The sequence below is a fragment of the Carettochelys insculpta genome, chromosome 1, assembly GCF_033958435.1.
Source record: "Carettochelys insculpta isolate YL-2023 chromosome 1, ASM3395843v1, whole genome shotgun sequence".
Classification (NCBI taxonomy): domain Eukaryota; kingdom Metazoa; phylum Chordata; order Testudines; family Carettochelyidae; genus Carettochelys; species Carettochelys insculpta.
The window spans coordinates 383011211-383037755 of record NC_134137.1 but is presented as its reverse complement, the minus strand read 5'-3'; the positions used below and the strand labels follow the sequence as shown (position 1 = coordinate 383037755).

The 26545-nt window shown below is 47.4% G+C and overlaps 1 protein-coding gene across 8 annotated transcripts in view; it reads left to right on the top strand.

Moving 5' to 3' along the window:
• GOLGB1 (golgin B1) overlaps positions 1-26545 on the top strand; it is a 164583-nt gene that overhangs the window by 7785 nt on the left and 130253 nt on the right. For 7 of the 8 annotated variants that reach the window (XM_074976917.1, XM_074976958.1, XM_074976942.1 and 4 more), the window contains 5 exons: positions 3197-3333; positions 8145-8240; positions 15245-15391; positions 18377-18532; positions 22777-22935. In XM_074976917.1, coding sequence (XP_074833018.1) covers positions 8151-8240; positions 15245-15391; positions 18377-18532; positions 22777-22935 — 552 coding nt within the window. In that variant the 5' untranslated portion in view covers positions 3197-3333; positions 8145-8150. The other variant, XM_074976950.1, reaches the window with a different exon arrangement.

Below are 26545 nucleotides of genomic sequence, written 5' to 3'. Positions count from 1 at the left end.
AAACATTAACTGCTCACCTAATTATTTAACCCTAAACCCAGACCATAAATACCTCCTTATTCCTGCTCTGTGATCCAGGCGCTGGGCCTGTAGTTCTCTTCGAGCTAGGAAGTTATGACCCTCACGGCGCGCTTGTACGGCAGCCGCGTCAGGTCAGACAGTAAAGGAGGGAGAAAGAGAGAGCCAGGAGGAAAAAACCGGCTTGGTTAACAAAAACCTCCTGTGTTTTTAGGAACGACCGTGATATTTCAGACACCGGCCTGAGCTAGGGTCGGTGACTGGAAAGGCAGGGTCGCTGCTGCGGTTTCCCCGTGCAGGGCACCGTTGTTTGGGCGGTGCGGTCTGCCGGGCAAACCCTCCGGATAAAAGAACCGGAGCCTTACTAGTGATTTAGCTCTATGGAGACTGGAGCTCTTCTGGTCTTCAGGCTGGAGCTCTTCTGTTCTTCGACGGCCCACGGCGGCTAGAGAGCGATGACTGACACGCAGGTCAGCTTCGGCTCTTCTGCCAGCGATGTTCAGCTACAGGCTCAGTCCAGCTCTTAGCTCAGTCCTTCTCCGTAGTCTTCTTTCTTCTTCTTTGTCAGCTCTCCTCCAAGGTCTGGTCCAGAATGCCCCAAGCACTGGCTGCTCTCCTGAATATATGCAGCCTGGGTGGACCTGTTTGACAACCTCTGCCTGCTAGGTCCTCCTCGGTGCCACAATGTATCAAAGGGGCATTTGACTCTTACATATGTATGAGGATCCTAAAGTAACCAATCAGTTTGAAACTTTTCAAACCATAACTTCATACATATTCATAGCTCGCCGAATATTAATTACAACTGTCATTTTCTAACTGTCATTCTCCGGCGGCCATTTTGGGTTTCTAAAACTCCATTTTAACAGTGAATATGGTTTTTTAATTTATCTAATTTTTGATGTGGTTTGTGAGGGAAATATGTCACCACTGCTGGTAAAGCAGATTATAAGTTTAAAATGCTTAGCTTAAGAGCTATTTGGTCAGGATGCAGGGCAACCATACAGACACCACAGCTCATGGACAGGGACATATAAATCACCTCAGAAGAGGATATTTCTACAGTTAAAAGACAGGAAACAAAGGCTAGGAATAAATGGTAAATTTTCACAATGGAAGGGGGTAACTAGTGGCGTTCCCCAAGGGTCAGTCCTGGGACAGATCTTGTTCAACTTATTAATCAATGATCTAGAGAAAGGGGTAAGCACTGAGGTGGCAAAGTTTGCAGATGACACCAAACTGTTCAAGATAGTCAAAACCAAAGCAGACTGTGAAGAACTTCAAAAAGATCTCAGCAAACTGAGTGATTGGGCAGCAAAATGGCAAACGAAATTTAATGTGGGTAAGTGTAAGGTAATGCACATTGGGGAAAAATAACCCCAATTATACATACAATATGATGGGGGGGGTGTAAATTTAGCTACAACAGATCAGGAAAGGGATCTTGGAATTATAGTGGATAGTTCTCTGAGAACATCCACCCAGCGTGCAGCGGCAGTCAGTAAAGCAAATAGGAAGTTAGGAATAATTAACAAAGGGATAGAAAATAAGACGAAGAATATCTTACTTACCCTATATAAAACTATGGTATGCCCACATCTTGAGTACTGCATGCAGATGTGGTCTCCTCATCTGAAAAAAAATATATTAGCATTAGAAAAGGTTCAGAATAGGGCAACTAAAATGATTAAGGGTTTGGAATGGGTCCCATATGAGGAGAGGCTAGAGAGACTGGGACTTTTCAGTCCAGAAAAGAGGAGACTGAATGGCGATATGATAGAGGTATATAAAATCATGAATGGTGTGGAGAAAGTGAATATTGAAAAGTTATTTACTTGTTCCCATAATATAAGAACTAGAGGACACCAAATGAAATTAATGGGTAGCAGGTTCAAAACTAATAAAAGAACGTTTTTCTTCACACAGCGCACAGTCAACCTGTGGAACTCCTTACCAGAGGACGCTGTGAAGGCCAGGACTCTAAAAGAGTTTAAAAAAGAGCTCGATAAATATTTGGAGGTTAGGTCCATAGATGGCTATTAGCAAGGGGTAAGGTATGGTGCCTAGCCTTTTGTCGAAGGCAGGAGATGGATGGCAGGAGACAAATAGCTTGATCATTGTCTTCAGTTCACCTCCTCTGGGGCACCTGGCATTGGCTGCTGTTGGCAGACAGGATACTGGGCTTAGATGGACCTTTGGTCTGACCCAGTATGGCCGTTCTTATGTAACTAACATGGTTACGTCCAGTGATGGTATCCCCAGAATAAATATGTGCACAAAGTTGGCAGCAGAGTATGTTACAAGGAAAAGTTCCAGGATTTGTATTACTGTGGTGTAGCCTGTGACTGCTGGTGAGAATCTTTGAGTTTAGGAGGTTGTCTATAGGAAAGGACAGGCCTGTCACCTAGAGCCTTCTGGAGTGTAGCATCCTGATCCAGAGTAGGTTGTAGATTTTTACTGATGCAGTGCAGGGGTTTGAATTGGGGGTGATAGGTGATGACAAGTGGTGTTCTGTTGTTGATTGTCTTGGGCCTTTCTTGAAGTAGCTTGTTTCTGGGTATTTGTTTCGCCCTGTCAATTTGTTTTTTTTACTTCTCCCAGTGGGTGATTCAGTTTTATAAATGCTTGGTAGAGGTCTTGTTTTCGGTCTCTGTCAGTAGGATCAGAGCAGATGCGATTTATCTAAGGGCTTGATTATAAATGATGGATTTTGTGGTGTGAGCTGGGTGGAAGCTGGAGGCATGTAGGTAAGTGTGGCAGTCAGTGGGTTTCCGGTAGAGGGTGATGTTGTTGTGGTCATCAGTGATTTGTACTGTGGTATCCAGAAATGTATTTCTCGTGTGGAATAGTCAAGGCTAAGATTGGTGGTAGGATGCAGGTTGTTAAAATCTCTGTGAAACTCTTCCAGTCTCTGTATTGTGGGTCCAAATGATAAAGACGTCATTGATGTAGCGTAAGTAAAGGAGGAGTGATGGGATGAGAGCTGAGGAATCATTGTTCTAAGTCAGCCATAAAAATGTTACCATACTGGGGGGGCCACGTGTGTGCCCATACAGTACTACATTTCTGCTGTTTTATTCTGATGTCCAGTGCAAATAAGAATATGTGACTGGAAGGGTTTACCTGCCCTTTCCCTGGGTTGGATAAACTGTTTCCCTCTTTTTCTTTTTTCTTTCAGGGTTCTTGAATGTTGATACCCAGCTGCTGCATGGCCAGTAGATGTATTGAAGGAGTCTAGGGAACCTGCATATGGCCACTAGCTCTGCCGGGAGGTCCTCTCTAATTCTGAACTAAGTAGAATTGTGCATTGAAAAGGTAGGTATTTGGCATGGTTTGGTGTGGCCTTTCTCACTGTCAATGATCTAATGCAGGATGGGGCAACCCTGAATAGTGGGTGGGCTACATGAAACGCCTTCCTTCACCTCAGTGTACCACAGCACCCTGTGGCCCACTGGGGTTTCATTGGCAGCTCCACAGCCCCCTGACTGTCGCCTTCCTCTGCACACCTCTCATGCACTGAAAGTCTGCACTTATCTGCTTCTCCCCCTCCCTCCCAACATTTTTGGAGGAGCTGCAAGTTGCCTGATTTGTGCTCCATCCCTGCATCTACCCCACCTCCCTCCCAGAGCTGGAACACTGCAAACAGCTGATTGTGTGGTGTTCCAGCTCTGGAAAGGAGGAGGGGGAGCAGGGACAAAGCATGAATCATGTGATTCACAGCTACTCTGGAAGTTCTGTGAGGGAGGGAGAGGCATAGAAAGTGCAGAGCTTGGGTGCCACAGTGCATGGATTGGAGGGCAGCCGGAGGGGTCTGCGCCACAGATGGCGCACCAGTGAGCCTCAGGCTGCCTACTGTGGGTTTAGTATGTCCCTATGACCAAAGTATGATGCACGTATTTTATCCTGTTCAGAGGCAGATGGTTGGAAGGCATCAATATTATATGGGCTAGAAGAATGATGCAGCATTGTCATCTCCCCATACTGAGAATAAGGGTATTAAACTGTTCCTAATGGAGAAGTCAGTGTAAACAGCAGAACACTTTGGTAATGTGTTCTCAGCAGCCTCAGTCATTCAGTGTGTATGCTGCTATACTGGTAGGAGGTGGAGATTTTTTCAGAGTGCAGTAATCCCTCGAAGTGCATGATTTCAAGTTGCGCTTAACTCATATTAATGCGAGTTAAGCGCAACTCAAAATCCCGCTCCCTTGGCTCCAGTTCAGTCCCCCTGTGGTGCCACACAGCCCTGGTTCAAACGCCTCCCCCAGCACGTGGGGCTCCAGCTCACCTGCTCTTGGCTCAGGATCACCCCCCACATGTCGGGCTCCAGCTCACCCTTCCCTCCCCCACCCTGCGCGTGGCTCCAGCTCAAACCCCCTAAACGGCAGTGTGTCCCTGGCTCAATACCACCCCACCAACCCCCTGCAGCCCTAATCCATTTCAGGCTTAACACGCCGACCCCCTCCCACTGCCCTAACCCACCACTAGGCTTAACCCTCCCAAACCCAAGACTTACCTTTCAAAAGGAGTCCAGCTGCAGAATGTGTGTTCTGCTGGGGAAAAAGCGCCCCATCCCCCGCCCCCGAATATTAAACAAAATTTGAGTTACGTAAGGGTGTGTGGGAACGCAACCCTTGCATAACTCGAGGGACTACTGAAAACAAAAAAGCAGTCCCAGTAGCACTTTAAAGACTAACAAAATAATTTATTAAGTGATGAACTTTTGTGGGACAGACCCACTTCTTCAGATCATAGCCATACCAGAACAGACTCAATATTTGAGGCACAGAGAACCAAAAATAGTAATCAAAGTTGACAAATCAGAAAAATATTATCAAGGTGAGCAAATCAGAGAGTAGAGAGGCAGAAGGCTGGTGAGGAGTCAAGAATTAGATTAAGCCAAGTATGCAAAAGAGCCCCTAATGACCTAAAAAATTCCCATCCTGGTTCAAACCATGTGTTAATGTGTCGAATGTTGTGTATTGTGAACAAGACATGAGAAGTCATTCTTCTGCTCTACTCTGCGCTGGTTAGGCCTCAGCTGGAGTATTGTGTCCAGTTCTGGGCACTGCAGTACAAAAAAGATGTGGAGAAACTAGAGAGGGTCCAGAAAAGAGCAACAAGAATGATTAAAGGTCTAGAGAATGTGACCTATGAAAAAAGGTTGAAAGAATTGGTCTTGTTTAGCTTGGAAAAGAGAAGATTGAGGGGAGACATGATAGCAGTTTTCAGGTATCTAAAAGGCAGTCAGAAGGAGGAGGGAGAAAACTTGTTCTTCTTGGCCTCTGAGGATAGAACAAGAGGCAATGGGCTTAAACTGCAGCAAGGGAGGTTTAGGGTGGACATTAGGAAAAAGTTCCTAACTGTCAGGGCAGTCAAACAGTGGAATAAATTGCCAATGGGAGGTTGTGGAATCTCCATCGCTGGAGATATTTAAGAACAGGTTAGATAAATGTCTATCAGGGATGGTTTAGATAGTACTTGGTCCTGCCATTGGGGCAGGTGGCTGGACTTGATGGCCTCTCGAGGTCCCTTCCAGTCCTAGTGCTCTGAGTCTATGAATGTGAATATAAAAGGGAGTTCAGCAGCCTCTCTTTCTAATCTGTTGCGAAAATTTCTCTTCAGTAAGACGCAAACCTTCAGGTCATTAACAGAAAGGCCCACTCCATTAAAATGCTGGCTGACCGGTTTGTGGATCAGGAGTGTTTTTATGTCTGTCGTGCCCATTAATTCTTTGTCTAAGAGTTTGAAGTCTGTCCAATATACAAAGCATTTGGGCACTGTTGACACATGATGGACTACTGTATATGGCTTCATTCCTGTAGGTCACAAACCTGGAGCTCGTGAACTTGTGGATTATTGTAGCCAGCTTTTGTCCATTGACTTGTTTTGCCTTTAATCCTAAAGTTAAAGAACCCTTTACTCTCCGATGTTTTCCCTGCGTAAATAGTTTCTCAAGGAATCATCTCTTTACTTTCTTTTTGGATAGACTTTGAGACATATTCTACACCATGAGTATCCAACATGTAACCCATGGGCCAAAATCCAGCCTGCGGAGCCTTTTTATTTGGCTCGCCGAGCTGGCAGCAGCGCTGTTTTTAAAAGGTGGCTGGGGGGCTCTGAGCCTCATGTGGCTCTTTAAGGAGTCATTTGCAGCTTCTGCCTCTGCCGCCTGACTCCTCTGGCTCCTGTACAGCACAGCAGGGGCAGAGAGAAGCGCCAGGGGCATGCGCTCTGGAGCTACATGTGGCTATTTGAGCAATAAAATGCTCAGAGCTGTAGGAGTGCTGTGCACTGCTCTGCCCGTGTCCCTCCCCTGCGCTTGGAGGGAGAAGCGCGTGACAGCAGCGGTAGTGGCAGCGGCAGCAGCGGTGGTGCCGGTGAGTTGCTGGCATTGGATTACAATGGGGGTGGGGGGCTGGCTTGAGAGGAGTGGGGGATTGGGTTAAAGCAGGCGGACTGTGTTGTCTGGCTCTGGGGGGGGGAGGTATTATGTTAAAATGGGGATCTTGGGGGTGCCTGGCTCTGCGAAAGGGACAATTGGGTTAAAGTGGGGAGCTGGGAGTGCCTGGCTCTGGAAGAGAGGTGGGAGGGATTGGATTAAAGCAGAAGACTGGGGGTGTCTGGCTCTGGAAGAGAGGTGTGGGGGTGGAGATTTGCATGTCTGAAAATTGTGGGTACCGCGGGTACTCACAATTTTTTTTTTTAAAGGGGTACTTCATATAAAAAAGGGTTGAGAAACACTGGACTAGACCTCAATTTAATTGTTTTGATGTCTGACAGGAGGGATCCGGTCATTAAACCTATTCTTTCAGAGTGGCGGGGTGCTGGGAGCTGCCCCTGCTGCAATGTTCATTGGGGGAATAGGAGGGTTGTGGTTAAGAAGAGACAGCCCAGTGAAGGAGCCGTAGGGGTGGCAGTATGCAGAGCTCCTGGGTAAATTAATCCTGCATTTGTGGGGGTGGTTTGGGGCTGCAAGGGGAGGTAAGCCTGGGGGCAGGTGTGGGACAGTTTGAGGCTGCGAGGGGCTTCAGGTTGAGGGGGAGAGTGGTTTTGGTGCTGTTTTGTATTCGTCCCCCAGAACATGTAAAAAATGGCCACGTGGCCCCCAAAGAGAGAAGGTTGGACAACCAGAGTTTACACCTATAACTGAGTCCAGCTCTTGCGCTGACCTCGCTGTGGTCTCTCAAGGATATAGATTTACTACGGTAATGGAGAGTATCTTACGCCATAGCAAATGTCTATACTGGAGGTGGGCAAAATGCAGGCCATGCCCGGATCCAGCCCGCAAAGCCACTGGATCTGGCCTGCAAATGCAGGGGAGAGCCTGAGGCAGGCTCCCTGCCTATCCCACCCCTCCACACCCTCCTCCTGTACATCAACCTGCTCCTATACCTCACACCCCAAATCAGGTCATCCAGGTCACAATCCCCGCCTGTCCTAGGTCACAGGCCAAACCCCTGCGTCCTCTCCTGCACATCAGTCCCCTGCACCCAGTCACATCCCAGTCCTGCCCTAAGTCACACCCTGGTCCCCTGACCCAGGTCACAACTGCCTCCTTCACCCAAATACCCTTCCAGATTACATATACCCTCCTGTACCCCAGTTCTTTACCACAAGCTCCCTTCTGCACCCATCCTCCATTTCAGACCCTGCTCCTCCTCTATTCATAACATGGAAGAGTGCGGTCCTTGACCACTCTCCAAATTCTTGGGTGCCACCCCAATCAAAAATTATTGTCTGCCCCTCATCTATATTGTAGCACTACATAGTAAGAACATACCCTGCACTTATTTGGTTTCTCCTGCAGGTCTGCTTTTTCCAGATTTTGCATCATTCTTTTAACTCATTTTTATTTATAGATTGGAAATAATTCTTCCCTATTTCTACTCCTATATTCCCCTTATTTTACACCCAGGGTCTGAATTACCCCTCTTAGCTGTGTCATAACTATTATTTGCTTCTTGGGTTTTATGTTGACTTCTGCTTTATCAGAAGGAAAAATTAGTAAGGAAACAATGTTCCTCTTTTCATGGTACTGCAGATCATCAGGGAGAAGCATGTTTTCCCTTGCTCTTTTGCCTCTTACTTAAAGTTGTTTCTTTTTATGCTTCTGGTTTTGCTGCAAGTCTGAGATGCTGAGCCGCTTATCAGGATTAGCAAACACTGTTCTGCAGGAGCTATCAGGGGATGGAACTGATGCAGAGAATGACGACTCTGCCACTGTGAGTATACTCCATTATGCCAGAACTATTATTCTTGCATCTGGTTCAGGGTGTCTGAGGCACTAGAATGCTGTGAGTAACTGCCTTCCTGAATCCTGTCAACTTGCAACTCACCCAGCCTGTGTCCACCTACCTCTACCACTTCCTCTACGATTATGGTATCTTCTTTTCAGTCGGTGCTGCTGCAGTTCAGAATGATATGATCGCTCCAGCCTGTGAAATCAACTTAAGATATAGGAAAGGATCTAGATTTCAAGTGAGCTAGGTGTTTCTAGGGCTATGTCTACACTACGAAATAAAGTCGAATTTATTGCAGTTGAGTTTTTACCGCTAGATTTTATGAGGTCAAAGTGAGTGTCCACACACGTCTAGAAAGCTGACACTGTCTCTCCATTACATTCGGTAGGTTCAACTATGTAAGCAATGCATTGTGATTATACATCCCTGTAGCCCTGTTACGTTCTGGATTTTTGTGCCAATGTGTTATGGGGCAAAAATGCTTGTGGATGTCTGCTGCTGTTGTCATCATCATCCCAAAGTGCATCTTCCCTCACCCCCCGCCGTTTGAAAACAAATGGCCCAAGGAATTTTGCACCATTTTTCCAAAGCTTGCCCTGGACTCTTACTGCTGCACGGTGCTAGCATGGATCTTGAACAGCTTAGAGCCATCACACAGTGTGTTATGGCCACTTCCAGAAGTGTCATGCGGTATTTTATTAGACAAAATGAGTGGGAGGATGCGGACGATGCAGAGGTTGATTCAGATCACATTCATGCGCTGGAGACCAGGAATGCACAGCTGCTGGCTGCCCTGGATGTATTATATGCAGTGGAGCACTAGTTCTGGAGATGTGAAATGGGTACCCACTAGTGGGATCGCATCATTTTGCAGGTCTGGGATGATCAGCAGTAACTGCAGAACTTTCGCATACTCAAGGCCATTTTCATGGAACTTTGTGATTTGCTGCCACCTGCCCTGCAGCACTGTGATACCAAAATGAGACTTGCTTTGACAGTTCACAAGTGAGTGGCAATTGCTGTAAAGAACTCAGCAACACCCAGCAGTCAGTGGGAAATCAATTTGGGGTGGGCAGATCTACAGTGGTGACTGCAGTGATGCAGGTAGCCAAGGCGATCAGTGCCCATCTTCTGCAAAAGACCGTGACTCTGGGAAATGTGCAGGACATAGTGGATGGCTTTGCTGCCATGGGATTTCCTAACTGCAGTGGGGTGATGTGCGTTCTGTATATCCCCAATCTGGCCCCATACCACGTGGGCTCAGAGTACATAAACCACAAGGGATACCTCTCCATGGTGTTACAGGTGTTGGTGAATCACAAAGGTAACTTCACCAACATGTAAGTGGGATGTTCAGGAAAGCTGCATGATGTACACATCTTTAGAAATTCAGATCGGTACAGAAAGATGCAGGATGGGACTTTCTTCCCTGACCAAAAAAAATCAAGATTGAAGCTTACATTCTGTTTCCTTGGCTCGTGAAACCATACACAGGCACCCTGGACTGCAGCAAGGAGCACTTCAACTACAGGCTGAGCAAGTGCTGAATTTGCAGTGGAATGTGCTTTGGGCTGTTTAAAAGCCAGATTCAGGTGCCTTTTGACCCGTTGGATGTCTGTAAAGGCAACATCCCTGCTGTGCTTTCAGTTTGCTGTATTCTCCGTAACATTTGTGGATCAAAGGGGGGGAAATTTCATGATGGCCTGAGTGGCAGAGGCAGATGCCCTGGGCAGTGTTTATGAACAGCTGGACATAAGGGCAATCGGGAATCTACAGACAGATGCAATGCATATCAGGGATGCTTTGAAAAATAGTTTTATGAATGAGCAGACAGCTACATCAACCTACTGCATTTAATATTGTTATTTATGCCCCTCCCCGTGATGTGTGCTTGACCTTTATGAAAGCACCTCCAACTGCATCCCACCCTATGTTGACCAATAAATGACACTGTGGTTTTCCCAATGTCATTTTTTTTTTTTTTCATTTAGGGGGTGAGGGTGAAGTGATGAGGAAAAAAAGGGGAATCCTGCCATCACCTGGGGCAGGTGTGAGCCTTCAGCAGTGTGGTGAGATCATGGGGGTAGACTGTGACACTGTTCTTGCCCTTTCTCTCCTCCTTCCCTGCATTTGGGGCCCTCAACCATGGGAGGTCGGGCAACATCGTGAGGAAGCCGTATTCTATGCATTCTATGATGGGTGGCCCTGTGCTGTTCTAGCATGAACTGGAGGGTGCTGGTCTGATCCTTGACAGACGATAGGAGCTCTGTTGAGTCCTAGGCCCTTTGCTGGAGCATGCTTAATGTCATTACTGTGTCTACGTTCTATCAGCAGCAGTTTGGGCTCACTCCTTCTAGGACTCTTGCAGCTGCTGAAGGTCGAGGTCCTGCCTTTTTCTTTTCTTGTAGTGCATCACGGTGACCCTGTCACTTCCACTTTTGCTACCTATTGAAGACAGTCCATATCAAAATTTAGATACAGTCTTTAAATGTAACACAACGCACAGACCCATATGATGAATGAGTGTCTGTTTGAAAATCACTGCAACTTTTGTTTTCAAAGGCCACTTTTGGCTTCTTAAAGATGACAGTGAATCAATCTCTGTAGAACAGAAGCTACAACTTCTCCGGACTGTTTCATGGTGGGCATAGTAAGATCCTGGCTGCTAAGGGCATGAGGTGTGTATGTCGGGGGTGGGACATTAAATGAAACGACACAGCCCTGTAAAATTTAAAGTGCAGAGAAAAAGAAAACCCTCTGTGTCTCCTCCTAAATCCTATGAAGGGAAAAAGGCTTTTAAAGCAGGGAAAGCCCACTCTGGAGATGCTGGTGTCCAGAAGTGGGGTCTGCACAGCCTGGCAGCCACGTAGTGGTTGGAGAGGGCCACTGGCCATATGGGTTGGTGGGGGCACTTCTGTGGATTGTAAAGTCCCCCAAAAAAGCCTTTTCTTGGTGTCTCCTCCTAAAGCCTTGACAGCCACATGGTTGTGGAGGGATCTGGAGAACCTGCCAGCAGTATGGGGGGAGGAGAGGGGGCCAGGAGAGCCTGACAGCCTGATGGAGGAGAGGGGAGATGGACAGCCAGCCATATGATGCGGTAGGGCAGTTGTGGGAAATTTTAAATGGACAGGGTGCAGTGCGGTCATGTTAAAGGGACAAACTTCCCATGCTGCTTCTAGGTTGTAAAAAAGAGACCTCAGCCTCCTGAGAATAACAGAGAGTAAAAAAGAAAATATGCTTTTACTCTGTGGGCACAAGGCTGGAAAACTTGCAAGAATGCTGTTTGGTGCCGTGATGCCAGATTACTTAGTAGTGGCTTGGCGGAGCAACGTGTGCTTTTGTGGAAGTTTAGAATAAATCAGGCCTCCCCAAAAACCTTCTGAAAAAATAAGAGTACACTCATCCCTTGTTAAATGAGTACTCGCTTAAATGAGGGACACATTTACTTACCTTTGTTCATTCTAGCCGCTAGTATGAGGCTAATCCCCTCCCCTGGCTCCAACCTGCTCTAGTCTGATCCCCTGCCAGCTATGTGGCCCCAACCCGCAGCAGCCTGACCGCCCTCCCCCCTCCACCCACCAGCTTCATAGCAGCCTGACCCTCTGTGGCAGCCTGATTTCCGCCCCTGCCCCCCCGCACCATATCTCTGCCAGCCCCGCGGCAGCCTGATTTTTCCCCACCCCTGTACCTCCTCCGCCCTGTGGCAGCACAATCCCCACTGCACTCCACCGCCCCGCAGCAGCATGATCTCCCCCTATCCCCCCCTGCTAGCCTCGCAGACTGGCCCTGTGGCAGCCTGACCCTCCCCCCCCCGCCCCGCCAGCCTGATAGACTTAACTCGCCACAGCCTGTCCTGCCTCACCAGACCACACACCCAACCTTCAGCAGCCTGAACCCACCCCTCCTCAACCCATCCCACGGACCCAACTGGCCACCAGGTTTTAACCTTCCCTCCCACTCATGGCCCCAGACTGTCCCCAGCCTTTAACCATCTCCAACCCCCAAACCCCAGGTTCACTTACCTTTGAAAAGCAGCACCGTATGCTGCTGCTCCTTTGCCAAGTTCTAGGAACCAATCGGAGACTTTTACATATATTTTAATGGTAATTTAGTGTCCCTCTTATGAGTTTCGCCTACAAGCACAAGCTTGGGAACCAATTGTGCTCGTAGAACAAGGGATGAGTGTACCTGGCTGAGACCTTTATGGAAGTCTCCAGAAAGTATAAGCGCTCCATCCCCAGAAATATTCACAAGCTGTTCCAGGGCCCCAGGCTGCAGATGCACAGATCCATCTCACCCCACCCTCAACTTGCTTGTAGCAGTTTAAAGAATATTCTCACCAAAAGAGCCCTCTCCAGCATTGCTGGACTCCGGAGCACCTTGCAATAAGGGGACTGCCTGCAGGTTGATGAAGAGGTCCTGGCTGCAGGCGGGATCAGCTTCTGCAGCTGTCTGCTGATAGGTGTCATCCTCTTCATTGAGTTCCATTTCCTCACCCTTGCTGCTCTCACCGAAGAGCCAAGCAGTGTCTCCTGAGGAGTCCATATAATTCTGGTGACTGTGGATGGGTCACTCGCTGTAGAGACCCGTGCTACGACAGCACCCCCTGTGGGGCGGCACGGGCTACCACAGCTTGCCCACGGTCCTAGTGGAACCTGGGCTTAGTCTCCTTTAAGGGACTGGCTGGCGGTCGGCCCCAGCTGGGGAGGCTGCCTCTGGCCCGAGCGGGGCGGCACTGACGGCTCGCCTTTCCCTCAAGGCAAGGCAGAAGGCAGCTTGCAAGTAGTTTGGATGGCCCCTGCCCTTGTGGCAGGGCGGGGCAACAGGCAAGTCTGCAGTTATGCAGCGTTTGGGGAAGAAGCCCAGCCCTCAGTTCAGGGCGGGGCAGCAGTTACACAGAGTTTGGGGAAGAAGCCCAGCCCTCAGTTCAGGGCGGGACAGCAGTTACACAGTGTTTGGGGAAAAAGCCCAACCCTCAGTTCAGGGCAGGGCAGCAGTCACACAGAGCTTGGGAGAAAGACCAGCCCTTAGTTCAGGGTGGGGCAGCAGTACACAGAGTTTGCTCTCCCCAACTCAGGGTTGGCTGTAGCACGGCGAGAGTTTACCCTGCCAGGGAGGGCGTAGAGGATCACAGGCCCTCCCATTCCACTGCGACCCGGCCCAGGGCCCTGTGGATCGCTTATACCTGACCGTGGCAGTGGGGATCCAGGACACAACACACCGCCATGGGTTCTGGTGAAGTGTTCCCTGGGCCACTTCCTACCTCCACCTCCATCTGGGTAGGGTCCCAGTCAGCCTGGTCGGCAGGTCCTGGTGGGTAGGTCCCCTCGAAGTCGTCTGCCTTTGGGGGCTCCGGCCAGTCCGACATCTCCACGTCGTGGGGGTAGTCTGGCAGTGGCAGCACGGTGGGTCTAAGGCAATCGGAGGGCCTCTGCACTGCAGGGGTCCGGCCGAACTCTGGAGTCAGCCGCTTCCGGGGCTCTGGGTGGCTAGCCCCAGGCCGTCTGTTTGGGCCTGGCGGGCCCTCCGGGCAGAGGGCCCTCCATCGGAGTGAGGGTCCTGGTAACTCCAGGAAGTCCAGGTATGTCCCCTGGGGCATCCGTATCCGTAGCTGCCCAGGCTGGTCTGGGCAGCTGGGGGGTAGCTCTAGCCGACAGGCCAGGAGGTGGCGGACTCCCTGCCCCTGGCGCCCAGGAGCCCAAGCAGGAGCCTCCCAGCACGGCAGCCTAACAGGTAATGGGCCCCGAGCCCTGCCCCTGGCCCTTCTGGCTTTAGGCCCCTCCCTCTGAGGGGTGGGGCCCCGGTATTCCTGCTCAGGGCCTGCCCACCAGGGCCACTGAGCAGCCTCCTTCCACCTCTGAGTCTGGGGAAGGCCACAGTGGCTCACTACACTCCCCAAAATCATGTTGAGCTGATCTTAAGTCTGACATGTTTTGGGAGATGACTCAGATCGCCCATTGGTTTCTTTCACCTTCTGATAAGTCTGCCTGAGTGCCTCGATTTTCACTGGTGTTGCTGAACGTCCCTGGTGTAACCTTTCTCTAGCATGCCTTGGGAAATCTTCCTATAAATGTGTGCATTGCTTTTGCTCGTTTGCAGTTTACATAGCACAGAGTCATGACCCCACACAGAAATGAGATCCTGGATCACCTGATGGCTCCCTGCAGGGGCTCTTTTGTGAACCTGAGAACTCATGGCTAGATGATTGTTCCTGAGGTGTGCTCCTAAAATCTGCTAGCTACTCTGGCTAGAATGAAAATGAATTCAAATTCCTGTGCTTCCTGTTACCTACTTCCTCCATATCTGGAGAGTAACGGAGGTGAGAGTGGCCAGAACAGATGCATTTGGGGCATTGTGAGTTATCTCTGGAGGCCAATAAAATCCATTTAATATAATGCTATTTCCACACCAGCATTAATTCAGACTTTTAAACTTGAACTTGCATTACATCACTTGAGAAGCATGGGGCAAGAAAGTCAACTTCAGTGCACCTTAAAATTGACCTAATGGTATTTACAGTGAAGATAGTCACACTATAAAATCAAGCTAAGTGCCTTAAAAATGACTTTATGCTGTTAGTGTAGACAAAGCCCAAGGAGAATTTTGTAGAGCTGACCATTTCCCATAAGAGTAAGGGGGATAATGAACAATATGGGAAGTTGCTTTCATGATGCGCTGTGACTGTAGGGGCAATGGATGGCATAGGGAATAGTGGCATCTCTGCTGTGTACCTTCTTTAAAGTTTGCTGATGTCCTGTTACAGAACCGAGATACTCCTTCTAATATCCTTCAAGAGTGTTTGTAGCTTTCCTTCTGATTTCATCTGGTCAGGTCTTGTTAGACTAAATGGAAAGTTTTTAAGAGTTGTGGTTAGGCTAAGGTTTAACACATAAAAACAGAGCTGAAGGTCTCTCTCTGGGCTCTATGTTGTGCTTCTGGGTTTCAGTTCAATGAGTTACTTTTTCAGTGTGTCTGACCTTCACTAGGTGTCAGAGCCGAGAGTGGGGAGCAGGGTGGAGATGCCTGAGGATCTACTGGAGCGTCTGTCCCACACAGAACAGCTGGCTGTCCAGCTGAGGAATTTGGTCCAAGAGAAGGATGCCCAGCTCCAGCAGAAAGAAGTTGAACTCCAGGTACCATTCCTTTCACCAGGGGTCTGGGAGTAAGGCTGAAGGCATGTCTACATTACATTTTGACATCTGTGCCTGGCCTGTACCAACTGACTTGGACTGACAAGACTTGGGCTGTAGGGCTGGTTAATTAGAGTATGAATATTTGGGTTGTGGCTGAAACTTGGGGTCTGGGACACTCCCACGTTCCAGGGTGCTAGAGCCCAGGCTCTGGTCGAAGCCAGAAGGTCTATATTACAAATAACCAACCTCTTAGCCTGACCCTCATGGGCTATGTCTACATGGCAATTTCGAAGTTTACTAATGAAGCGCTGAAATACATATTCAGCGCTTCATTAGAATGCGGGCGGCCGCGGCACTTTGAAATTGACGTGGCTCGCCGCCGCGCGGCTCGTCCCGACGGAGCTCCTTTTCGAAAGGACCCTGGCTACTTCGAAGTCCCCTTATTCCTATGAGCAGATGGGAATAAAGGGACTTCGAAGTAGCCGGGGTCCTTTCGAAAAGGAGCCCCGTCGGGACGAGCCGCGCGGCGGCGAGCCACGTCAATTTCAAAGTGCCACGGCCGTCCACATGCTAATGAAGCGCTGAATATGTATTTCAGCGCTTCATTAGTAAACTTCGAAATGGCCATTTGCATGGCCATTTCAAAGTTTTGAGCTGGTGTAGACACGACCATGAGCTGAAGTCAGCTGGTACAGGCCAGACAGATGTCAAATTGCATTGTAGATAACACAAAATGCTGCTGCTGTTTCTTTTTGTGGAGCTCAGTCTCTGGCTCTGTCAGGGCTGCCTCCCTACTCTGACACTCTGAGTGTAGAAACTGGGGACCTGCCAAGCCTTAAAAATACCTTGCCTGTAAAAGACTTTGCTTAAAAAGCTCCCCAAGGTCACAGATTCCCTGAGCCTTGGTGGTAGCTGCCACCACCTAAGGGAGAAAAAAACCCCACCCTTTAACCCAGGACAGGGGTCTGCAACTGAAATAGCAAGAAGAGCCACTTTTTTCAAACTCAGTTACAAAATGAAACCTTCAACAGCCGTAGTACCTGTGAATATGAGACAGTCCTTGATAAATAATGACAAACTGTATGTTTTTTTTATCACCCACATTTTAAGAACAGTGTACACACAATGATTTGTATCAGTTAGAAAGTTGTTACCCCCATTTCCAGGCTTTACCTCCCCATCCCACAAACCTGCCCCATATCCCTAAGATTAACCCTCCTGAACCCCAACCTCCCTCTTCCCTCCCCATGCTTAACCTCTCTGAACCCCAACCTCCTTCTCCACCCCCCTCAACCTGCAGGATTAACTTGCTTCTATGTGTGCAGTTTTGCAGTGGCTGCAGCCGCCACCTTTCCTTGCTGCCTCTCTCCATCTCCTCCTCGGCACGGCTGTGCGACTCCAGCACAGCAGGATCAGCTGCCCTCACCCCAGCTCTCCTGCCGGCTTAGACTTCTGCCCTCATGGGGCAGATCCCCACCCAACTGGCAAAACTAAATTCAGTTGGCTCGGCAGCGGGCAACTCAATCTAGATTTTTATTTAACCGGTGGCAGCCTCTGGAGTTGCAGAAGGAGTCTGTGGCAGCAGTTCTTGGAGCTGCAAGTGATTCCCTAAAGAGCCACAGGTTGCTGATCCCTGACTCAGAAAGACGCAGCTGGAATGTCTCCCTATGGGATCAGACTCTAGCTCTTAACTTTAACTCAGAAGAGCTTGGGAACAAAGAGCTGTAATTTGATAATAGCTGACCTTTCAGTCTAAGCTGTGAATATACACAGACCTATCTCAGAACACAGGAATCTGATCATTTGCTTTAAAAAAAAGAAAAAAAGGGTAATTTATTCACAAAACAAGAGAAAATAACTGTCATACTAGTTGCTGCACAGAGAACTACTTCCCTGAGATTCATCTTAGAAATTAGAGTACGTGGGGAAGTCATTAACTAGAGCAATTTAAAAAAAAAAAAAAAAAAAAAAAAGGGCCCACACCAATTTCAAAATAACCATAACCTGATGGACTAACAGATATTTTTGGAGCATAAGCTTTCACTGGCAAAGACCTGCTTCATCAGATGCATGAGTGTGGGGTTTCAGAGGGGGATTTAAAGAGGGAATCTCGGTAAAGGGGAAGGCCAGAGATGACAAGGTCTATTCACTCAGGGTGGAGGTGGCCCATTATCGGCAGTTAATGTGGAACTGTGAACATCAAGAGAGGAGAAATCAAGTCAGTTCAGTCGGGGGGAGGGGAGGGAGGGATGTGGCCCATAGTCAGTTGCTAATGCGGAGGTGTGACTGACATGAATTCTCCTGTCTTGATGTTCACGACTCCACATTAACTGCCCATAATGGGCCACATCCACCCTGACTGAATGGACCTTATCTCTGGCCCTCCCCTTTACTGAGACTCCCTCTTGAAATCGTCCTCTGAAACCCTTCCACCCATGCATCTGACGAAGCAACTCTTTGCCCATGAAAGCTTATGCTCCAAAATGTTAGTCTATAAGGTGCCACCGGACTTGTTGTTTTTGGGGTTGCAGACTAACTTGGCTACCACTCTGATACTCATGACCTGATCGTGTCTAACTACACATTTCCCTTCTACTTACTTATCTATGGCTGATTTTGAGACAGCCAGGGCATTTACTGGATTCATTCCTGCTTAGGAGGAATCATTTCTCTCTCTCTCTCTCTCTCTCTGCATCAGCCACAAGGACAAGACCCCCTCAGACTGCAGTTGTTCTGAGTTCAAAAAAGTTTATCTTCCTCCCACTGGCTTCCCTGACCACCTCCTGCAGCGAGCCTAGTTTAAACCTTTATAGACATTCATGACAGGCTTCTTTTGGGTCCCCTTTCTGAAATGGAGACATGAAGTCTTTTTGGCATTCACTAATGCTGTGGAATGGCTGATTCAGGGTAAATTAATTTGCCTACGCATGGTGCTATGGAACCTTGAGTACAGTCTTTGCATCTTTTTTTTCTTTTTTTTTATAGCAAGAGAGGGAGGCTGCAGATGCTAAATTGAAGAAACTGAAGTTGCAGGCCAAAGCTAAGTTGGCAACTCTGAATAAACGTATTGAAGAGCTGACAGAGCAGGGGTCAATGTTGTCTGCAAAGAGCCTGCCGGAAGAGCAGCTGCATCACAGCAAGGTGGGAAAGATATGGCTTTAAGGAAAACTCAAGCAAGAAATGAGAATCTGGGAGCGAAGTGATGCAGGATGATACCAATGAGCTGCTAGGTGTCCTTTCATCTCAGGGCAGGTTTCTGTGGTTCCAGTATTCTTGCTTCTGGAGTGCATTTAAGTTCTTGATGCCTCCTGCTATTCATGATCTTCTCTTTAAATGTCCTTTTTTTTCCTCTGAACATTCTGTCCCATGAGGAACAGTGCCTGCTGTTAGAAACACTCTTAACAATAATTGGGTACTCTGTGGGACCCAGAATCTGGTCTGTTTCTTCATTGTGTGGATGCTCTCAGAATGGTCAGCTGTGATCTCGGTAAGCCCCTTACCTGCCTGTTTTCCTTTGCATGCCTTACGTGAGCCCTACTGCAATTTTTATACAAAATAATCTTTTTTCTTCAGGAGAAACAAAATATATCTTTCATCTGAGGGAGAGGTATCCACCAAATAATGACAAAGGAGGCAGGGTTGATAGAGATGCAAATGCAAGAGGAAGGGCATCAATTAAATTGAAAGGCATAAATGATAGTCACCACTCTTTGCCAAGTATGATCGCCTTCCATGGACATTGTGGATCCTTGGGTTGCTGATAAGGCCTGTCCTTGAACCACAGGTTCTATTATAATGAGGACAGAGGTTTCCAGGTACAGCAGGAGGCTGTTGACTGTGATTGAATGCCAGTCTCTCCTTCCTCTTGTCCTCCTCAGCTTGTCAGTGGGTCAGTTCAAAATTCAGGGGACCAACATGTATTACTTCTCTCCATTTTGAGCGATCCTGGGCAGGAAACAAACAGGAAGAATTATAAGCCCTTGCACAGTCAAAGAAATATGAAGTGAGTGGAATGACGGAGACTTGGTAGGATGACTCCCATAACTGGCGCACTGTCATGAAAGGGTATAAACTGTTCAGGAAGGACAGGCGGGGGAGAAAAGGAGGAGTTGCACTATGTGTAAGAGAGCAGTACAGTTGCTCAGAGCTCCAATATATAGAGGGAGAAAAGCCTGTTGAGAGACTTTGGGTTAAGCTTAGAGGCAGAAGCAACAAAGATGATATTGTGGTTGTTGTCTGCTGTAGACCACTAGATGGATCAAATAGATGAGGCTTTCTTCAGACACCTAAGAGAAGCTTCCAGATCACAGGCCCTGGTTCTCTTGGGGGCCTTTAATCATTCTGACATCTGTTGGGAGACCAATAAAGCAGTACACAGACAAACCAGGAATTTTATTCTTTCAATGTGTGTTATTTTAATTTTTTGACTAGTCTATGCATTTTGTAGCTTTTATTTCTCTATAAGTAAATTTAAGTCTTTGAATTGTGAGTTCTAAAATGTTTAACCTGCCCTGGCTGCCACTGATATAACCAAAAGAGAACAGATGGATATGCCCTGACTTTGGGTGGGTGGGTAATCGTGAATGGTGGGGGACCAGTGTAGGAAGGATTAGGCCTTCTCCCCCCCCCAGCTGAGTTGAGGGGGCAAGATGTACATGCTGGATAGGGGGCCCTGGGTCCATGTGCCGAGGTTTGCCGTGTTCTGCCTGCCTGGTGCTCCAGCCTGGAAGTGGGTTACAAGTGCAGATTCTAGCCTAGCTTTCCATCTTCTGTGGTTGGAGCTACAGCCGATGTGATGTCCTGGAAAGTCTTTTGCTCTGTCCAGTGATGGTAAAGGTTTGCCTGTGTGCCTATGCTCCCTTGTATGTTATATTAGCTCTGCACAGATGGTTAATATAGCAGACTTCAAGAGAGCCCCCAAAGACCACAAAATTAGATAAGGATCAAAGGCACCAGGCCAGGTTTATTGTACACAAAGTACGGTAATAGCTTCCCCAGATCAAGTGTCTACAGGTAAGGCTAAGAATGTGTGCCTACTCGCTGGCTGGAACACTGGGAGGAACAAGGTTAACCTCTGCACCCCATCCAGTTTTCCGGTTGGGAGCAGAGCAGGCAGCTGGAGTGGGACAAGAGCTGGGGCATGAGGAAAGCAGTATGGGCCTGAATGCAATGTGGCTGGGCTACGGCCCATCCACAGCAATACCCTTGCTAGCTCTCCTAATTATTTATATGGTAACTTTAAAAAAAACTATATATTATGTCTGGTTTTCTTGTTTCTGTTGCTGGTGCACATCCGTAAATGCCTTTGTGCATATAAAAAATGTATTCTGCACATGGATTTCAAAAATTAGAGGGATCATTAGTCAACAGTGTAATGCTTTTGCAAAAAAAGCAGACATCGTTCTGGGATGTATTAGCAAGAGTGCTGTAAGTAAGTCCCAGAAAGTAATTCTTCTACTCGACTATGTGCTGATTAGTCCTCAGCTTCAGTATTGTGTCCCATTCTGGGTACCACAATTCAGTACAGACGTGGACAAATTGGAGAAAGAACAGGAGAGAAAAAAATATTCCAAATCTAGAAAACACGCCTATGAGAAAAGATTGAAAAAACTGGGTTTGTTTAATCTGAAGACGATGAAGAGGGGACAGTACATAAAAGGTTTTTACAAGTGGGGGCGGGGAATCTCCATAATCACTGAGGATAGGCCAAGGAACTGGACTAGATGACCTCTTGAGGACCCTGGCAGTCCTGTGATTCTATAATACAAAGCGGCTGTGGGTTGCCAAAACTTTGGAGGGGAGCGCTAAAATTCAGATGGATCGTGATAAATTGGAGAATTGGGCTGCAGAAATCAAAATGTAGTTCAGCAAAGACAAAAGTAAAATGTTACACTTAAGGGAGAAAAAGCACATGCACAAATACAGAACAGGATATAACTTTTAGCAGCAGCAGTGCTGGGAAGAATCTGGGACTTGTGATAGATCGCTTCAACGTGAGTCAACAATGCAATGTTGCAAACAAAGCAAATGCAATTTTAGGTTGCATTAAGAGAGGTCTAGCATGCAGGTCACAGAAGGTGATAGTACTTGCCATTGGTTAAGCTTCAGCTGGAAGTACTTTGTCCACTAGTGATCATCAGTTTATAGAAATGATGCAGAGGAACTGGAGACGATCCAGAAATAAGCAACAAAGATCAGGGGGATGGAATGCAAGCCATATGAGCAAAGGCAGAAAGAGTGTGTGTATTTTGTTTGGAAAAGAGGAGATTAAGAGGGGAAAGTTATAGCAGTCTTCAACTATTTGAAAGGCTGCCAAAGAAAGATGAAGAAAAGATATTCTCTCAAGCCACAGATGACAGGACAAGAGGCAGTTAGCTCAAACCAGATCACAGTAGCTTTTGATTAAATTTCAGGAAAATATTCCTACTCTAAGAGCAATAGGAGAATGTCACAGCCTAGATTGTGGAAGTTTCACTGGAGGTTTTGGTATGGCAGCCATCTATCTTGGATGGTTTAGACACAAAAAAACCCCATGAGTCTTGGCAAGGGGTTATATTAGATCAGAACAGGCAAAATATGTTTTGTGGGCTAAATCTGGACCATCACATCTGGCCTGCAGCACAACAGGAGCCTCAGACAGGCTCTCTGGTTGCCCTGCTCCCACATGTTGCTCAATGCAGATGGCTGTGGGGCCATATGCTTCACTGGGTGATGCTAAAAGCGTTGAGGGAGCAGCAGTGGTGGGAGGGAGAAAAGGCTTTGTGCACTGCTTGCCACTCCTTGTTACCAACACAATCTGGAGCTGCAAAATTGTGCTTGGGGTGGGAGCAGTGTGCAAAGCCTACCTCCCTGTCCCCAGAGGTTCATAGTGTCACTCAGAAGCACATAGCTCCAGAGCCAGTCACTTTGAGCAGCATTCAGGAGTGCAGCAGGCAGGGAGCCTTCCTGAAGGACTGGATAGGGTGATGGCTGGGAGCTGCCTAGATAAGTGCCTCCCAACCAGAGCCTGCTTCTGGCAGCCCATGACCTTCCTCCCCTCAGTCTTCTGCCCCTTTGCCCTAGGTTACAACCCTAATGCTCTGAACCCCTGCTCCTGCATCCCAATCCCCTGCCCAGGTCACAGCCCCCTCCTTCACCCAACCTCCAACCCAGACCCTATACTCACTTATTAATATAATGGAAAAATGCAGTCCTTGGCCACCTATCACATTCTTGGAGTGGCCTCCTCATCAAAACTTATTGCCTGCCCCATTACTAAATGAGCCTTACAGTCCTTTCTGAGTCTATGATTCTAATAACCATACAGCATGTTGCACTCTGGCTGAGACTGTGTAATATAATTGACTAATAACTACTCCTTTTTTATTTCTCTTATGCACCTGCAGCTTCAGACTAATCAGAGGACCAATGAAGAGCAGAAAGAAGATGCTGAAGCACTCAGACAGAAACTCCAGGAGCAGGAGGAGACTGTCAGGAACCTGTTGGAGCAGCTAGCTACAACTAGAGAGTCCCTGACAGATACTCAGGCCAAGCAAGCAGCCCAGGTATGGAAACAGATTTCTAGCTGTCCATATATTTACTGTCTTCTGGTAATCAGTGATTTCTTAGTGAAAGGAGAGTACATAATGACAAAGTAAGTTAGAGGACTATAGTCCCAGTTAGCAGGAGTGTGAGGGCAGTGTGCAAAGTTCTATGTGAGTACTGCGCTGTTATGTTAGGCTCTTTTACAAAAGAGTCTGTTAATACAATGTTAGCTAAAAACGTGCAGGCTTTTAATTTTGATGGCTAAAGTGATGGATTCAGCAGCCAAGTCCAAAAACTATATGTTTTTGTTGTTGAATAGTGTAATGTTGGGGGTTTTCTGGCCACACCCCAACAGTTACAAAAAGCACTTCTGTTTCCATGCTGGCCAGCAAAAAGTCACAAGTGTCAGTCCCTGAGAATCTACAGTCTATAGATGCATGGAAGGGTTGAAAGTACACCCTTTGAAGCAATCAAAGTACATATGCCAATTACAAAGTTCTGTTGCAGGCTCTTAGCAGAGATGGAATAAACTGCTATATAAAAAGGCTCTGGAAATCATCCTTTGTTAGGATGTGGTATCATTCCTTCTGGGCCCAAGTTCACAGCAAAGATGCTTTTGAGGTGATGAGCTGGGTTGAAGACAAAGGCCGTGTGCGCACTAGCCAAAAACTTGGAAATGGCCATGCAAATGGCCATTTCGAAGTTTACTAATGAAGCGCTGAAATACATATTCAGTGCTTCATTAGCGTGCGGGCAGCTGGGGCACTTCGAAATTGATGCGGCTCGCCGCCGCTCGGCTCGTCTAGACAGGGGTACTTTTCTAAAGGACCCCGCCTACTTCAAAGTCCCCTTATTCCCATCTGCTCATAGGAATAAGGAGACTTTGAAGTAGCTGGGGTCCTTTCGAAAAGGAGCCCCTTCTGGAAGAGCTGCGTGGTGGCGAGCCATGTCAATTTTGAAGTGCCGCGGCCGCCCGCATGCTAATGAAGCGCTGAATATGTATTTCAGCGCTTCATTAGTAAACTTCGAAATGGCCATTTGCATGGCTATTTCGAAGTTTTTGGCTAGTGTAGACGTAGCCACAGATGGAGGAACCCCCTACGACCTTTTTATAATCTTGCCCATGTGGAGGGAATTCCATTGTTCTTTCTGTGTGAGGGTATCTCTCAAAATGGAGCTTGTCATATGAGCAATTCACCACCAGTCCATGTCCTTTTTAGGCCATCAGCCTTTCTGAAGCAGAATGCCAAAATTTGACCTTCTGACCTCTATGTATGGTCCCAGTGTCTGTGATACTTTTTAAAGTCACTAAGGCAATGGCTACAAAACAGCCTAACCTTGAAATAAACTATGCCATTTGTGCTACGCAAATTGCTTAGCTTATTTCAAGTAGATTTCAAAATAGGTCTAAACAGCACCACATGCTGAAATAAAGCCCTATTTTGAGGCATCTGTAATGTGACAGGGTTTCTGGGCACAGCTATAGAAATCAATCCAGGGTATCTTTGCTTAAAACCACGCCTCTAACGGCCCCAGGCTGGGATTTCTTTCTCACAAAGGCAAATCCAATCAGCCACAAAAGTACCTCTGTCAGCCCCACTGGCCAGCCAGAAGCCACACAAGCAAACCCACAGACTTCCCAGCTGCTACACCAGCCCAGACCAACAACCCCCCAACTCAGGTGAGTGGTATTTTAAAAATCTATTTCACCAACTCCACATAGATTCTCCTGGGCGCCAAAGGCTCCAGCCACAGTCCCCAGTCAATAAACACTTGGATCTTACCCGAATTACCATGGAAAAGCCAGATTCTTTAGACTCTAAAATCTAAAGGTTTATTTAAAAAAAAAAGAACAGGGTTAGAGAGAAAAATTGTTAAAGCAATATTTCACTTACATCAATTACAGTTATTAATCCAGGCCAGTGTTGTCCTATGCTGATTCTTAAAAGTCTCTGAAAGTCCACCACATAAGTGGTAAGATTCCAGGTTACAGAGTTTTAATTAAGGGAGAATTGTAGAGCCGGCCAGCTGGGGTCAGCATGCTGGAATATTGATCCTTGGAACAGGAACAGGGATAAAAGACACAAGACTTTGCCCAAGATGGGCACTGCTTAGGCCTCTCTTATGGTTTTCTCCTGTGGAGGGAAAAGTCCTTTCTCCTTCTTCCCATCAGCCACCCGAGGGTCAATGTCATCTGACCCAGGTGTGCCACTGTGGCAAAATGCCATTGGTTGCTGGTTTTGCTAGCACGCCTGAGTAATTTACACGGGAGGTGGAGTGGATGTCTGGGCATCTGATTTTGATTCCTTTGCTCAGCCCAGGTCACGTGACCAGTGGGCTGCATTCCATTGACAAGCCCCACATTTCTGAGATGTAACAAAGAGAAAGCTGTGCCTAGTCTATGTACTATCAAAACAAAAAAAGCAGTCAAGTATCACTTTAAAGACTAACAAAATAATTTGAGGTGAGCTTTCATGGGACAGACCAATCTCTTCAGACCATAGGCATACCAGAACAGACTCAGTATTCTGGTTCTGGTATGGTTATGGTCTGAAGGAGTGGATGTGGCCCACGAAAGCTCACCTAATAAACTATTTTGTTAGTCTTTAAAGTGATACTTGACTGCTTTTTTATTTCTGAGATGTGGATTTGATGTCTGAGCCTTTAGGGCCATTATGCTGGTGGGGACTGAGTTCTCACCTATTGTGAATCTTATCACTAAAGCATTGCTAATAAAACTACAGAGCTCAAACCCATAAATCTACCTACAAACGTGGTATGGACGTATAAGTAGCATACACAGATTCAGGGCATCCCAGTTTTCATTAGACACCTCACACGGCCACCCAAGCACAATATTTGGGGCCCATAGATACACTGGGCCAATAAAATGGCTTCCATATCCAATATAGAAATCTACTCACGTGACAGCATCCCTGTATTCCTCATGAGATGGGTTTACAGGGATGCCAGAATAGTGCACCTGTTATCTCGAAAAGTGTTTCAAGGCAACAGGCGTGTTGTATAGACATGGGCAGCTATTTCAGGATAACTTTTTATCCTGAAATAGTGACTGCCATGTAGACATAGTCCTACTTACAACAGCATAATTAATAAATAAATAAACCCATCAGTGGCATGCCTACCAGTGTGGTCCTGTCTCCTTGTGCCTCGTAAAGGGTGAGGTTTTCAGGAACGTGACAAGCTGGACTGTGGAAACTATCGTGGCATCTCTCTTCTGGCAGCGGCGGGGAGAAATCTTAGCTCGAGTCCTCACAAACTGACTCTTGCCACTTTTGGAAGAAATACTCCCAGAATCCCAGTGTGGCTTCCGACCATTCCAAGGAACAGCAGAAAGGATCTTCAGGGCCCAGCAACTGCAAGAAAAATGTGAACAAAACCAAGCCTTGTATCTGAGTTTCATTGACCTGACCAACGCATTCGACTCAGTCAATCTTACTGTCCATTGGGCCATCTTCTCAAAGATCGGCTTCCCCCAGAAAATTCATTAGCATCTTAAGTCTGCTTCACGACAACATGACTGCCACAGTACTGAGCAGCAGTGGATCCCAAAGCGACCCCTTTGAGGTCAAAACAAGAGTCAAGCAAGGCTGTGTCATTGCCCCATCA